The sequence below is a fragment of the Pelobates fuscus genome, chromosome 5, assembly GCF_036172605.1.
Source record: "Pelobates fuscus isolate aPelFus1 chromosome 5, aPelFus1.pri, whole genome shotgun sequence".
NCBI lineage: Eukaryota > Metazoa > Chordata > Amphibia > Anura > Pelobatidae > Pelobates > Pelobates fuscus.
In genome coordinates this window covers 6280141-6296087 of record NC_086321.1, presented here as the reverse complement: position 1 = coordinate 6296087, position 15947 = coordinate 6280141, and the positions used below count along the sequence as shown (strand labels likewise).

General features: G+C 42.7%; 1 protein-coding gene across 1 annotated transcript; it reads right to left on the bottom strand.

The window, feature by feature from the left end:
* Window positions 1–11678: 11678 nt before the first annotated feature.
* Window positions 11679–12602, bottom strand: LOC134612353 (putative methyltransferase DDB_G0268948). Its single transcript, XM_063456689.1, has one exon. It carries the CDS (start codon window positions 12512–12514, stop codon window positions 11699–11701), a length of 816 nt encoding a protein of 271 aa, XP_063312759.1. The 5' UTR covers window positions 12515–12602; the 3' UTR covers window positions 11679–11698.
* Between the last annotated feature and the right edge of the window lie 3345 nt (window positions 12603–15947).

The window sequence follows — 15947 nt, the reverse complement described above, 5'->3', positions numbered from 1 at the left end:
TCCTCTTTTTTTTTCCCCGTTGCTTAACCCTGATCACCATGTCGTTCACCACTGTACCTAAGTCATTCATTCTACACATACATTCTTCCATTTTATTATCTTCTACTAAAATCTCTATATTGTTTAGAGATCTATACTAACATTAGCTTAAATTGCCTATTATAGGCAATCTCTAAGTCCTATTAAGAACTCATGGGCGAAGTAATTTGGGCGTTATGGCGGTACAGATTAGTTTATCTGCTCTACATTTATTGTTTGATTTTCACATATTCAGATTCTATGTATATCTCTCTCTCCTCCTCCCTCCTTCCTCCCTCCCCTCTCCCCATCCCCCCCCCCCCCCGTGTACTTAAGGAGAGGGGAGATGAAGAGAGGGGAAAAAAAAACAAAAAACCCGTGCCTATTATTTCGTTGTGATCTACACTACTCTACTTCAATCCTCATAATATAGTTTACTCTAAGTGTTTACTTATATCACACTTGAAAAATATTGTGCTTTAGTGCCTATGTTCTCTGTTATGTTCTTTTATATAGTGCTTCTATTGTCCCTAACTATAATGCTCCCCTTATTATTTGCTCTTTTTATTCCTAAACTCAGAGAGAGGTGTATATATATTGATTCCAGCTTCCCCATTATTTACAGTCTTATGTCTAACTCTAATCATGTCTTTTCTGCTCCGTGTTTATATTTTGTTCTCTGTTGTGTTTACTACTGGTGTACATACATGCAAATTATTGTGTCATTACATTGTACTCGTGAATCTGTAACTATTATTTTATAAATTATTCTATTCGCCGTTTTTTTTTTTTTTTTTTGCAATGCACCATTTCTTATACTCTGGGTTGCCTACTTTTGAAAATGGTATGCCATAATAGTGGAAATGTTATTACCCAGGCTGCCATGCTCTCTCAAATGCGATATAGGCCCAGAAAATCACTTTGCCAAATTTCAATGTAATAAAGCCTAAATGGATAAGCAGTATATATGACCGTGTAACTTTCCAAAACACCATAAAACCTATACATGGGGGGTACCATGGCGCTCGTGAGACCTCACTGAGCAGAACTAGGAGTGTTTCAGGGCAGTAAACTATATACTAACAATAATATTATCAGTGAAAGCACAGATTTTATGTGAAAAATGCAAACAAACACTAAATTTGGCTAGGGTTTGTGCCCAAGTGGCTACTACAAAAGACTGGGCATACCCCATTTTGAATACCCTGGGATGTCTACTTTTTCAAATGGTATGCCATGATAGGGGTAATTTTCATTTCTTGGCTGCCATACGGTCTCAAAGGCAGCCTGGACACTGCAAACTAATCTGACAAATTTCAAGGTGAAAAAGCATAAATGGATAAGCCGTATATATGACCGTGTAACTTTCCAAAACCCCATAAAACCTATACATGGGGGGTACCATGGCGCTCGTGAGACATCCAAAAGCATGGTACTTACAATTCAAAGGCGGTATTCCAAACCATGATAATGCAGGCCCATGTATTGGAGATCTGAGGAGATAAGAAGAAAATTCCAGTAGATGGGAAAGAATTTATAGACTTCTGAAAGTGTGCCCATGTAGAAATCAGAAGGACCGGTCTTTCCTGATGTTTCCAATTACTTTCAAAAAGATCTTCTAGCTGTGCTAGACAGTCTCTCCTTCATACTGAATGACGTGTCCATACGATACTTTAGGATTTACTCTGGTTTGGCTCATGTTAAATATTTACTTTTTATATTATTGCAGTAATAACCATTTACATATAATTTTATGCAATATGGCTTCTACAATGTTCCTTATTACTAATAACATGTTTACAAACTATACAAATTAATCATTTTACTTTTTTAGTAGCTGTAAGAAGATCATCATAGGAAATATCCAGTATGTACAATGTGAAAGCACTACAGCTCCACCCAGTGCACTGGAGTAGTAACTGCATAAACCCACATGTTGTTACACCATGCTCTGGGTGGGACTCTGTTCATCCTGGTTTAGATTGAGAGAGGTGTTTCCACCCTTGGTTTCCTGCCTGGTTCAGCTTGCTCCTGTATAAAATTAGAAATTTTATAACATTTTATTGGTTTATAAAATGCGTTATTGTAATGTGTATAAAATACAAGCAATGCATGAACTTCAAATAACTTCCAATTTAAAATGTAACCTCACACCGTTTATGAAGCAGTTGGTAAAATAAACAAACTCCTTTATAATTACTAAATAAAACCTTAAGAAAATGGAATAGATTCTATAAAATACACGTTTCCTATTACTTATTTTATTTATTGTAAGTTTAACCCCTTTAAGATTTGAAGTTTTAGGATGTTTACAAATCTAAACGTTCTAAAGACCTTGTGATCATACATGCAAAATAAACCAAATGGATACCTGACATAATGCAAACATTATTGGATCTTGTGTGAGCACCACCCAATGCACAGAACATGTTCCTGTAGGTGACCACTGAAAGGCATAAAGTGAGCTTCTAAATATGAAATAATCCTGGTTTATATTCTATTACTAAGCTGTGTATGGAGAATAATGAAATACATTTTAATAAAGTTAATCTTCACATGTTTGTCACATTCAAGTGGATTCAGTGTTTTCAAAGATCTCTAATCTCCCTCCTCCTGTACGTAACTGTTATTTACAATGTCTTATTCACTTGCCAATTAACAAATATTTACCTACAGTTATTCATGGTCCATGTTCATCTTCGCTCTGACCTTTCTCCTAGCCTTGTGCGGAATTTCAGATTTCAAAATTTCGTCCATGTATATCAACACATCTTTAGCTTTCCCTCTTGTATTGATGTCTATGGACAAGATGTTATGGAGCATTTTTTTTTAAATCCAGGCCAGGGGGCAGCTTGTCCCAAGGAGAAGGGATGTAGTGTGAAGAGAAATGTGTTTGCCAATGTGAAAATCTGCTGTATTACCTGTCGGTCAATGTAGCAAACTTCCATGGAAAACTTCCAGTCAGCAGAAGAAAAAGGACTACACCAAAAGCCCACACATCCATCCTGGGATCTGCAGCTAACGGGTCCATGGAGGTTTCATATAGTTCAGGAGACATGTAAGACATTGTTCCTGTCTGGTGCCTGATTGATTTGCCCTTGGCACAAGTTAATCCAAAGTCTGTAATTTTGGCTCAAGAGCATTCACTATCAAACACCAGGATATTTTCTGGTTTAATATACCGGTGGACAAGTCCCCTATTCTTCATGAACTCGATTGCACTGGATATCTGCACTCCACCTCTTCACTACAGCTTCTGAAAGACCGATTTGAAATATTAAATGCATTTTGAAATGTTTAGATTTCTGCATACGGTAGCTATAGTTAGTCTGCTTAATTTCAGTTATTTGTTAATATGCTTACATTAACCGGAATCGGCGAAAGTAGATCCCCAATCGGTGAGGGCTCCTGAGCAGACATAAAGCTCTTGGGTTTCAAAAGCCAGGCCATAACTCCCAATGATATTGTCATGTAAGAAGGACAGACTGAACTCCATGAGGAAGCTACTCTGGGACAGCCTGCTTTTTATCAAAGCCTTTACTTGAGCTGCAATTCAAACAGAAAATGACTATAATGAACATGTAACATTTAAATTACAGGTATCGGAGGAAGCAAGTCAGTATTTGTATAATAAATCTGTCTATTTTTGGAAATTGAAAGTTGTCATTTGAAGAATTGGAGAACAAAAGGAAGTTTCTGACAGGCAGTTAAAGAGAATTTGATTTGACAATATGCAGATTAAAGAGCAGTTTAACCAAATGCACTATAGGAAACTAAGCAAAATGGCCAAATACCAATAATGTGGGGTAGAGAACACAAACAGGAGAGGAAAGATGAGTTTAAGAGAGAGAACTGATGTTTTGGTTTTGAGCATTACATTCCACAATTCTAGTAATTGACTATTTTTGTTTTTTTTTTATTTTAGAATTGGTTGAAATCCTTCCTTTTGATGCTTATGAATGCTTACATTTACAATAAAAGAACCCAGGGACATCTGCAATCATGAGAATTCTTAGTAAAATGTAATAACTGACATGTTTTCTTATCTCACCATTAATACAGAGCCAAATGACCCACTGCCAAGCTTTCTGATGACCGTAAATAACTCCGACAGGTCAGCCTTGTGCAAGGTCTGGGAAAACATATCAACCAGACCTTCCAGGAGCAGCTCCACGTTGGATCCACTGGCTGCCGTGACTAGAACCTGTAATAAAAATAGCATGTTTTACAGCCCATTAGTGAACAAAATTCAAATCTTGGATATTCAAGCCGCATGTCCCCCAAAATGCACTAACTTTAAGGATATTGAATCTAAGGGTCTTGCAGTGAAATGCAATAGTCTTTAAAAGTTTTAAAATATACAGACAATATTTGTATTTTTACCTTTTTTTACTGACAGTATATCCAAACATACTGACTAAAAGTAATTGGATTGAGATTAATTAAGCTTCACCTATAACAACCATCAGCACTCCAGCTCCTACATCTCCCATAATTCTGGCAGGGGGGTGAAGGTTGACTACCCTGACCTAGAACATATTACTCCCTGAGGGATGTTGCCTGGAATAGTAAAAAAAAATATAACTCATAAAAATTGGAAAATGTTTACCTTTTTAATTATTTTAAATAGCGAAGATATAGATTTTCTGTAAATCAGTTGGATTTGATCTCTATTCGAGTCTTCAACAGGTTTTGCTGTAAATATTCTAGAGATACTGAATCTCTGGGATTACAGAGTAACAGGGTAGAAGGTGTGCGAACCTGATTTATAGGGGGGAAGCACAATGTGGACAATGGGTGGCCATTTACACGTGTGGCATTAGGTCGGGCTCCCTGACTGACCAGGTATGGGTGTGTCTATTGATATGTAAATTACATTGTATTCTTATTACTTCGTCCTAGCTGAGAGAACCTGAGACGTGAACAATATGAATGGAACAGTTTTTGTGTAGAAACCAAATTGAAGACTAAAGTTATAGTTCATTATCCGATATCTATCTTGTATTAAATCCTTATCTTCACATTAATATATTACTCTTTGTATCAGGTTCTAACATTATCTTAAAATAAAGTTAACCAAGGATAGTCAATAGAACATGATACATTGACAATCCTTGAACTGTCCATTTTATACACATACACATAACACAATCTCTTTAGTAGTGATGTACCGAACTGTCCGCCGGCGAACAGTTCCTGGCGAACTTAGCGTGTTTGCGTTGCCGCGGCGGGCGGACACATGCGCAGTTCGATCCGCCCCCTATTCGTCATCATTGGGCAAATTTTGACCCTGTGCCTCTCGGTCAGCAGACACATTCCAGCCAATCAGCAGCACTCCCTCCCTTCCACACCCTCCAACCTCCCTCCCAGCATCCATTTTCGATTCATTCTGAAGCTGCATGCTTAGTGAGAGGAGGGAAAGTTTAGCTGCTGCTGATTAGATAGGGAAATTGATAGCTAGGCTAGGGTATTCAGTGTCCACTACAATCCTGAAGGACTCATCTGATCTCTGCTGTAAGGACAGCACCCCAAAAAGCCCTTTTTAGGGCTATAACATCAGGCTGCTTTTTTTTTTTTTTTTTTTTTTTCCTGTGTAATGTAATTGCAGGTGCCTGCCTGCCAGCTTCTGTGTGAGGTTCACATTGGATACTGTGCCCACTTGGCCAGTGCCACCACTCATATCTGTTTTAACAATTGGTTAAGCTTTAGATTTAAAATAAATAATTTGTTTTCACTGTAATAGAAGAGCAGTTGCCTGCCTGCCAGCTTCTGTGTCAGGTTGGATGCCTTGCCCATTTGCACACAGTGCCACCACTCATATCTGTTTTAACAATAGCTTAAGCTTTAGATTTTAAAGAAATCATTTTTTTTCACTGTAATAGAAGATCAGTTAGTTGTCTGCAAGCGTCTGGGTGTCAGGCCTACTTCAGCGTGTGCTCTGCAGACCTGTGCCAGCGTGCTTTGACAGTTGCCAATCATATCTGGTGTCTCTTTAGCGTGCTTTTACAAAGAAAAAAGGTTTCCAGTGTAAGCTAATAGCAGCCAGTCAGTGTCCTTCAAGCGGCTCTGTCAGGCCTTCCTTCAGCGTTTGCCCTGCACAACCCTGCCAGCGTACTTTGACAGTTGCCACTCATATCTGGTGTCTCTATAGCGTGCTTTTACAACCAAAATTTTGTTTCCACTGTAATAGAAGAGCAGTTGCCTGCCTGCCAGCTTCTGTGTGAGGTTCACATTGGATACTGTGCCTACTTGCCCAGTGCCACCACTCATATCTGTTTTTACAATAGCTTAAGCTTTAGATTTAAAAGAAATAATTTTTTTTCACTGTAATAGAAGAGCAGTTAGTTGTCTGCAAGCGTCTGGGTGTCAGGCCTACTTCAGCGTGTGCTCTGTAGACCTGTTCCAGCGTGCTTTGACAGTTGCCAATCATATTTGGTGTCTCTTTAGCGTGCTTTTACAAAGAAAAAAGGTTTCTAGTGTAAGCTAATAGCAGCCAGTCAGTGTCCTTCAAGCGGCTCTGTCAGTCCTTCCTTCAGCGTGTGCTCTCCAGAACTGTTCCAGTGCACATTGCCAATCATATCTGGTGTCTCTATAGCGTGCTTTTAAAACCAAAATTTGTTTTTCACTGTTATAGATTGAATAGCAGTTACTTGTCTTCAAGCGGGTGTGTCAGGCCTACAGTGTGTGCTCTGCAGAACTGTTACAGTTCACATTGCCAATCATATCTGGTCTCACAGTAGCTTGCACGCATAGTACCACTAATCACAAAAAAAATGACAGGCAGAGGCAGGCCACCCCGCAGGGGCCGTCGTGGTCGTGGTGCTGTGATTCCCTTTTGCCCTAGAATAATGCCCAGTTTTCAGAAGCCACGTACCCTGAACTTGAAAAGTTCTGAGGACATAGTTGACTGGCTAACACAGGACACCCAATCTTGTACAGCCTCCGCTCGGAACCTTGATGCACCATCCTCCTCCAGCTTAGCTTCAGGCACCTCTCAAGATACCACTCACCCGCCTGCCGCCACCACCAAAACTAGCACCACAGCCGCTTTACTTGGTATGTCAGAGGAGTTATTCACACACCCGTTTGAAGAAATGAGTGATGCGCAACCATTATTGCTAGAGGATGTAGATAACAGGGATATGTCTCAGGCAGGCAGCATTAAACACATGGAGGTACGGTGTGATGATGATGATAATTGTACCCGCTGCTGCTTCCTTTTCTGAGTTGTCAGATACAAGCGAAGCGGTTGATGATGACGATGCGTCCATGGATATCACGTGGGTGCCCGCTCGGCAAGAAGAAGAACAGGGCGAAAGTTCAGATGGGGAGACAGAGAGGAGGAGGAGACGAGCTGGAAGCAGGGGGGGGGGGGGGTCGTCGCAAGGAGCTAGTGGCACAGTCAGACAGCATGCATCGGCACCCGGGGTCAGCCCGACAGCACGCCAATCAACGCATGCTGTGTCCACCACCAGAATGCCGTCATTGCAGAGCTCAGCAGTGTGGCATTTTTTTTGTGTGTCTGCCTCTGACAACAGCGATGCCATTTGCAACCTGTGCCAAAGGAAACTGAGTCGTGGTAGGTCCAACTGCTTTGCGTAGGCACATGATCTCACATCACAAACGCCTATGGGATCAACACATGAGTACAAGCAACACGCCTACTCTAAGCCGCCATCCTCCTCCTGGTCCAGCATCTTCAGCCACGTCAACCACTGCTGTCCTTCTTGCCCCCTCTCAACCATCCGCCACTCCTTCTCCCGCCTTGAGCAGTTCCCGCTCATCTGCCCACAGTCATGTGTCTGTCAAGGACATGTTTGAGCGTAAGAAGCCAATGTCACCAAGTCACCCCCTTGCCCAGCGTCTGACAGCTGGCTTGTCCGAACTATTAGCCCGCCAGCTTTTACCATACCATCTGGTTGAGTCTGAGGCGTTCAAAAAATTTGTAGCTATTGGGACACCGCAGTGGAAGGTACCCGGCCGGAATTTCTTTTCACAAAAGGCAATCCCCAACTTGTACTCGATTGTGCAAAAGGAAGTCATGGCATGTCTGGCACACAGTGTTGGGGCAAGGGTCCATCTGACCACTGATACCTGGTCTGCAAAGCATGGTCAGGGCAGGTATATCACCTACACTGCGCATTGGGTAAACCTGCTGACGGCTGACAAGCAAGGAATGCGTGGCATTGCAGAGGAGTTGGTGACACCGCCACGAATTGCAGGCAGTCCTGCTGCCACCTCCTCTACTCCTCCTACTCCATCCTCTTCCATAACCTCCTCGGCTGAGTCCTCTTGTGCCGCTGCTTCTTGCTCCACATCAACGGCACCCCCCCCAGCTCCCCAGGTACTATTCCACATCCCGGATACGGCAGTGTCACGCCGTCTTGGGTTTGACTTGCTTGAAAGCAGAGAGTCACACCGGACAAGCACTCCTGTCCGCCCTGAACGCACAGGTGGAAAAGTGGCAGACTCCACAGCAACTGGATATCGGCAAAGTGGTGTGTGACAACGGAAAAAATTTGATAGCGGCAATGAAGTTGGGCAAATTGACACATGTGCCGTGCATGGCACATGTGTGTAATCTGATCGTACAACGCTTTGTGCATAAGTACACAGGCTTACAGGACGTCCTGAAGCAGGCCAGGAAGGTGTGTGGCCATTTCAGGCATTCCTACACGGCCATGGCTCACTTTGCCGATATCCAGCGGCGAAACAACATGCCAGTGAGGCGCTTGATTTGCGACAGCCCTACACGTTGGAATTCAACACAACTAATGTTCGACCGCCTGCTCCAACAAGAAAAAGCTGTTAATGAATATTTGTATGACCGGGGTGCTAGGACAGCCTCTGGGGAGCTGGGAATTTTTTTGCCACGTTACTGGACGCTCATGCGCAATGCCTGTAGGCTCATGCGTCCTTTTGAGGAGGTGACAAACCTAGTCAGTTGCAACGAAGGCACCATCAGCGACATCATACCATTTGTTTTCTTCCTGGAGCGTGCCCTGCGAAGAGTGCTGGATCAGGCTGTAGATGAGCGTGAGGAGGAAGAGTTGTGGTCACCATCACCACCAGAAACAGCCTTATCAGCATCGCTTGCTGGACCTGCGGCAACGCTGGAAGAGGATTGTGAGGAAGAGGAGTCAGAGGAGGATTGTAGCTTTGAGGAGGAGGAGGAGGAGAAAGACCAAACACAACAGGCATCCCAGGGTGCTCGTTGTCACCTATCTGGTACCCGTGGTGTTGTACGTGGCTGGGGGAATGAACATACCTTCAATGACATCAGTGAGGAGGAGGAACGGGAAATGAGTAGCTCGGCATCCAACCTTGTGCAAATGGGGTCTTTCATGCTGTCCTGCCTGTTGAGGGACCCTCGTATAAAAAGGCTGAAGGAGAACGACCTGTACTGGGTGTCCACGCTACTAGACCCCCGGTATAAGCAGAAAGTGGCGGAAATGTTACCGAATTACAAGTCGGAAAGGATGCAGCATTTGCAAAATAAATTAAAAAGTATGCTTTACACAGCGTATAAGGGTGATGTCACAGCACAACGGGAATCTAACAGGGGGAGAGGTGGAAGTCATCATCCTCCTCCTCCTCCCATGACCACGACGGCAAGGACAGGACGCTTTAAAGACGTGTTGTTGATGGAGGACATGCGGACCTTTTTAAGTCCTATGCATCGCCACAGCCCTTCGGGATCCACCCTCAGAGAGCGACTCGCCTTAACTGCAGATATCGACACTCTGAGGAGCGATGAACCCCTTGACTACTGGGTGTGCAGGCTTGACCTGTGGCCTGAGCTATCCCAATTTGCGATAGAACTTCTGGCCTGCCCCGCTTCAAGTGTCCTGTCAGAAAGGACCTTCAGTGCAGCAGGAGGTATTGTCACTGAGAAGAGAAGTCGCCTAGGTCAAAAAAGTCTAGATTACCTCACCTTTATTAAGATGAATGAGGGATGGATCCCGAAGGGACTGACACTGGGCGATACATTCGCTTAAAAAAGGCCTGATGAGATGAGCTGCCTTGGGCTAAAAATGGGCCACACGCTGCTGTATTTTAGCTCTGAATGACGTTTGACTTGCGTGACTTATCCGCCACCAACTAGGGTTTAAGCCGCCATGTTTTAGGGCACTTTCTGCCTGTGAAACATAAATTTTTCTGGCCGCTGCTACAGCAGCGGCTGCAACAATACCAAATTTTTCAGGCATGTGTACATGCCTTATTTTTAGGCCCACTGGTCAGCACTGTGGCTTCAAAAACCAAACCAAAAAAAAAATCCTCCAAGATGGCACCAATATACCAGTGGTCTAAGCATCTTCCCACCTTGGCCTAAAAAGGGGAGGGGATTCAACAATTAAAAATCTCTGCCATTTACACGTCCACTGATAGAAGACGCGGAAGGTATTAAACTGATATGAACAATACTCCACTCCTATCAGTAGGTCCGTCCCATTGTGATTTATGCCCCCCACCCACCGCGCAGGGATGGGGGGCCGGGGGGGGAGGAAAGTAGGCCCCCCCATTGTGATTTATGGCCCCCACCCACCGCGCAGGGGTTGGGGGGGACAGTAGCTCCCCCCAGTGTGTATCATGGGCTTTGAGGACAGGTGTCAATCCATACCTGCCAAGTGACCCTATGTAGGGGTAACAGTCCCTATTATGCTCTGTTTCAGTGTGTATCAGGGGTTTTGAGGACAGGTGTCAATCCATATCTGCCAAGTGACCCTATGTAGGGGGAACAGTCTCTATTCTGCTCTGTGTCAGTGTGTATCAGGGCAGGGCTTTGAGGACAGGTGTCAATGTTAGGTGATTTCTGCCCTTTATGGGTTAAAACCAGACTCTGCATCAACTATGTAATTTTCCATGGGAGTTTTGCCATGGATCCCCCTCCGGCATGCCACAGTCCAGGTGTTAGTCCCCTTGAAACAACTTTTCCATCACTTTTGTGGCCAGAAAGAGTCCCTGTTGGTTTTAAAATTCGCCTGCCCATTGAAGTCAATGGCGGTTAGCGAACATTTGCGGAAGTTCGCGTTCGCCGTTCGCGAACCGAAAATTTCGGGTTCGCGACAACACTACTCTTTAGTGACAATTTCCTGTTTGTGAACATTCATTAGGATAAATATATACTTATAAAAATGTGCAAAGAGTGAACATAATTTATAATTCAGACTTCCTAATTTATTTTCTTCCTATATTTTATTTATATGGTGGGATAAAACAGCTTCCAGTCCCTTTTTTTTTTTTTTCTCCAAACAAAGGTCAATATTTTCTTTATTTAAAGATTACATGAACGTATTGTAATGTATTACATATATTTTATTGTGAGTTTTATGACATTAAACATACCTTTTATATATGCGGTAAACATGAGAGCTTTTACAAAAGCAACAGGGATGTTACCGATGGTTGGTGTCCATAAATGAATTTTTTTGAATGTGGCAGTTGAGACAAAAAACAAATATATATGGAGAGTTGTAAATCTTCCTGCTTACGTGTCCTCATTCCTGGCTCTTCCATCGTGTGATGGAATATTATCATGTGGCAGAAAATAATGGTATTTATCTGCTAAATGTTCCTTGTTCTGCTGTTGAGCTTTAAATATGTTACAAATTTTGAATACAAGAGGAAAGTGTTGACACATGCTACACTATCTCTTCCCCAGTCCATTATTTCTCCAGACTCATGATGATTTGCAGGCTAGGACACAATAGTGTTTGATATGGACCTTAATGAGGGCTGACTCAGACCCATCTCCTATAATGTCACAAAACCTCTGTTCAAGATGCATCAGGAATCTGATGGCTTCATTTTTATCATGTTTCAGGAATTCTTGATACATGTATATAGACTGAAAAAATCCTATTATTTCTTCAACAGACATTTCAAATACAACGGGGATGTCCGTAACCCACTTCTTGTCTTTTAATGGTATAGCATTGAACACCTCTTCATACTGGTGATGCATAATATTGTTGTTTTCGTACTTGAATTCTGATATTTTGTCTAAACACTGCTTCATAACAACATTTAGCGCTGCATCATTATTGCCATCTTGTAATTTAAAAATTGGAACAAAAGCATGAACTGCCAGACAGCCGTTGGGCTTTAAAACTCGAACTGCTTCATGCACACATTTTTCCACATTGAACCAATGAGCAGCAAGTCCTGCATTTACAAGGTCCACAGATGCATCATCTAGGGGTAAGTTCTCAGCAGCAGCCACCTGGAAAGTTACATTTTCCAAGGAACAGAATTGTTTGGCTTCCTCAAGCTGAGATTCACTGATGTCTACACCGATAACCTTTTTGAACCTTTTTGCTAGAGGCATTGTATATCTCCCAGTACCACAGCCAACATCGACTGCTGTATCATACGGTTTACTTTTCTTCTCCTTCAAATATGAGAAAATCAGATTCATGACGTCACTGGACTCAGGAACCATATACTGCTGGTACACGGATGAGAAGGCCTTGCTTTTAAATAAATGATCAGTCATCCTTAATTCTGGATATTCCTCTTGATGTCTTAAAATCTGTGTGATCTTGGTGGAGGAGTAATTTCCACAAAGCAAGTCTGCTGCTTTATATGTGCAAAATAATATAAGTGGTACAATGATAACACTGCTAAGAACGTGAAGATGCTACACTGTTCAAGCTGTACTATGTCATAACTAATACGACAGGAGTGTGTATAGCATTGCATCTGATGATCAGGCAGTCATTAAATGTCCACATGGTGTATAGCATAACTGGTGAGGGTCACTGAAGGCAGCATGAAGCCCTTATCGCATAACATTAATACGGCTTGCTTAAGGTGAATTAAGGGTGATAATAAGCTTTCCAACTAAAAACAAAACCAAACTGAATGGCTCCACTGGGTTTCTTTGGGAAAGTCCCTCTGCTCCCCGTTGGCAGGTTGTCAGGTGTGCAAGGTTTGCCGGTCGTGTTGTTCCTGTGCCTCCGATCCGTGTGGGGCAGTAGTTGCGTCCAGCTATTGGGGTGGCTCCGGTGTGTGCCACGCTGCCAGCCCCGGGCTCTGTATGAGCCAACCATCTGTGCCCTCGGTTCCGGTTCCATTGAAGGCCGGCAACGGATTTCCCGGTAAGTGTAGTCGGTCCAGGCATTGGGCTGCGGTTGGAGGGGTGACCTCTAGGGCTCAGGACCCAGGAAGGCCGTCGTGGAGACCAGGCCTAAGTTCACGGTGCGGAGGTGAGACAGTAGGGATTCACCGCTTAATCCCCAGGTGAGTATGAAATGCTTTCTGTTGCTGGGGCTGCCTGTGAGTGATGGGTGATTGGCAGAGTCACGCCCGGTGTGGGCCTCAAGACCGCCAGGCAGGGCCCCTGATGTTGTGCATACCCCGCGGGGGGGGGGGGGGGTGTTGCGGAGAGTCAGTTCCCACCAGTGGGGACCGGGATAACCCCCCCGGTCTAAGGGGGGGGAAGAACGGGGCCCGTTAGAGGTCTCACAGGGTTTTGGCGGGATAGTCAGGCTTGTCGGCAGGGCAGCGGCCGTCTGCCCCGCGTCTCACCCAAGTTGGCCGAAGGCTTGCACCGCAAGGCCCCAAAACTCCCGATCTCGGAGTCTGCAGTGGCGTCCACCATCTCCTGTGCACACTAATGGATCTCTGCTCACATTTTCCTGTGGTGGGACCATGATTTCTGCTGATTTTAGTGTGGATTCATCAGGAGCCTCAGTAGCATGCGACCGGTCAGCATGGCGGTCGGACCCCGCCCCCTCCAGTCCCTTTTTTATGGGTGAGGTTCTGTGCAGTTTTTATACCCTATAGTTCCCGGTGAATATGTGGGAAATCCATTATGAAAGTGTAGAATCATACACTCCCAGATAGGAAGAATATATTTGATACTTTTATATAATTATACACAGCCAATTTTTACCTATTTTTTTTTTATATAACCTGCAATAGTCCGTATGAAACTTAAATACTGCAGGATTGTTGGTCAAATCATTTGTCTCGAAGATAATCACCAAGATACAAAAAAGGTTTCAGGCCCAATTGGTGTTGCCACCCCTTGGGTCCTCTACCTTTAAGAGTGCAGCGCTGTGTTTGGTGAAGGATTACAGTAAGTTACCTGTGGTTCAAAGACAGGTACCCTTTGCGTTCTCCAATATAGTGAATATACAAAAGAAAACAAGAATATATACAAATGATTGTGCAGTATATTAAACACTGTGGTTGGAAATTGAGTGAGTTCACAATTATGTCTACGCTCACATTTTTTAGAGCCTTTTCAAGTGAATTAGGCTCTAAACTTGTGCACGTCTGTGTCTTTAAAGGTAGATCACACGACCCCTCTCTCCAAGTTGGATGGTGTATTCTCCTCTCCACTCGGTATATGATTGACACTGTCAATTTGTGGGGTGACACTGCCCCTTCCCTGGAATCACTGGTACTGGATACAGTTGGTAGTAAAAAATAGATGAATTTATTACAATGTATAAATAATCAATATAAAATACTTTCTAGAAAATAAAAAAACAGATAAGAACAAATATATTATGAGTATTAGTGGTTTCCAATAAAAATGTTAAGTCCACTTTAAAAGCTAAAACGCGTTTCGCCGGTAAAACGGCTTCCTCAGTCAGCTTGTAAAAGACTTCTTGATGCTCTGTACTTTTAAATCTGTAAAATCCCGCCTAAAATGCGTCCTTCCAATCGGAATGGTCCTTCCGATCACCTGACGTGGCTAAACAGCCGTCGCGTCACTTCCGGTTTTTCGGCACTACAGGATCCAGAGTGCTTTGCGCCCAGCGCGTCACTTCCGGTTTTCGTCCGGTCGTTTATGGGGATTGTAGTCCGAAAGTGGCGATTTGCCAAGTCCATATTTGGAGCCTATTTGGCTCAATTGCAATAATAAAACGAAAATAAAAGAAAGAAGTGTACAGTTAAATGTTCTTATGTATGCTCTTTATATATAACACAGAAAAAATGCTTTACTAGCCTTTTTTAGCATTTCCATTGAAGTTATTCCGTTTTCAATATATAATCTTATCTTAAAAACACAATAAACCCTTTTTATGTGAACCTTTTTAAAAGACATACAGGTTCCTTTAAATTTAGTGGGAAAAAAGTGACTTGTGCTTAGGATGTGCTTTTTATACATAGAGCCTATTTTCTGCAAAAAACATTTTTCCAAATACACATTTAATTATTTATTTCCTAGTTAGTGTGGATTTTTCCTTAGGTGAGTGTATCTGTTGCCTCCCTTATTTAAAAGGTATCACATCTATACAAAAAACATGCAAAGAAAATAAAATACATAAAATGCTTTTAACACCAGTGGAAGGCGAACGTTGGTGATTAAAAAGTATACATGGTTTTTTCATAAAAAATGGCATAGCTCAAAATCTGCGTTAAGACCTGCAGGGGCTAAAGTGTTGAGGTTAAAAATCCATTTTGTTTCTATTTTGCCTAATTTCCTAATCTCATCTTCCCCTCGCCAGTTGAGTGTGATTTTTGGGATTGCCATAAATTCCAGACATTGGGGGGTCTCTATTGTGTACTGAATTAAAATGCTCTGAAACACTATGTTTGTCATAACCTTTTTTTATGTTTCTAATGTGTTCATTTACACGAGTTTGTAAAGGGCGTTTTGTCCTGCCCACATACAATAAATTGCACGAGCATTTTAAAACGTATATTACTCTTTTTGAAAAGCATGTGATCATCTGGCGTATCTTATACTTATTTTCTCCTTTTGAGTCATGGAATTCTGTAATATGTCTCTTTACACTTTTCGTGCTTCTACATGCTAAACACTGTCCACAGCCAAAAAAACCTTCTTTCTGGAAGAAGGGGGTAGGTGTATTTTCTCTAATATGATTGTGTTAATTTTCGTTTTAAATTGGGAGCTCCTCTGTATACTAATTGTGGTCTCTCTGGTAAAATGGAGTGTAGCATGGGATCGT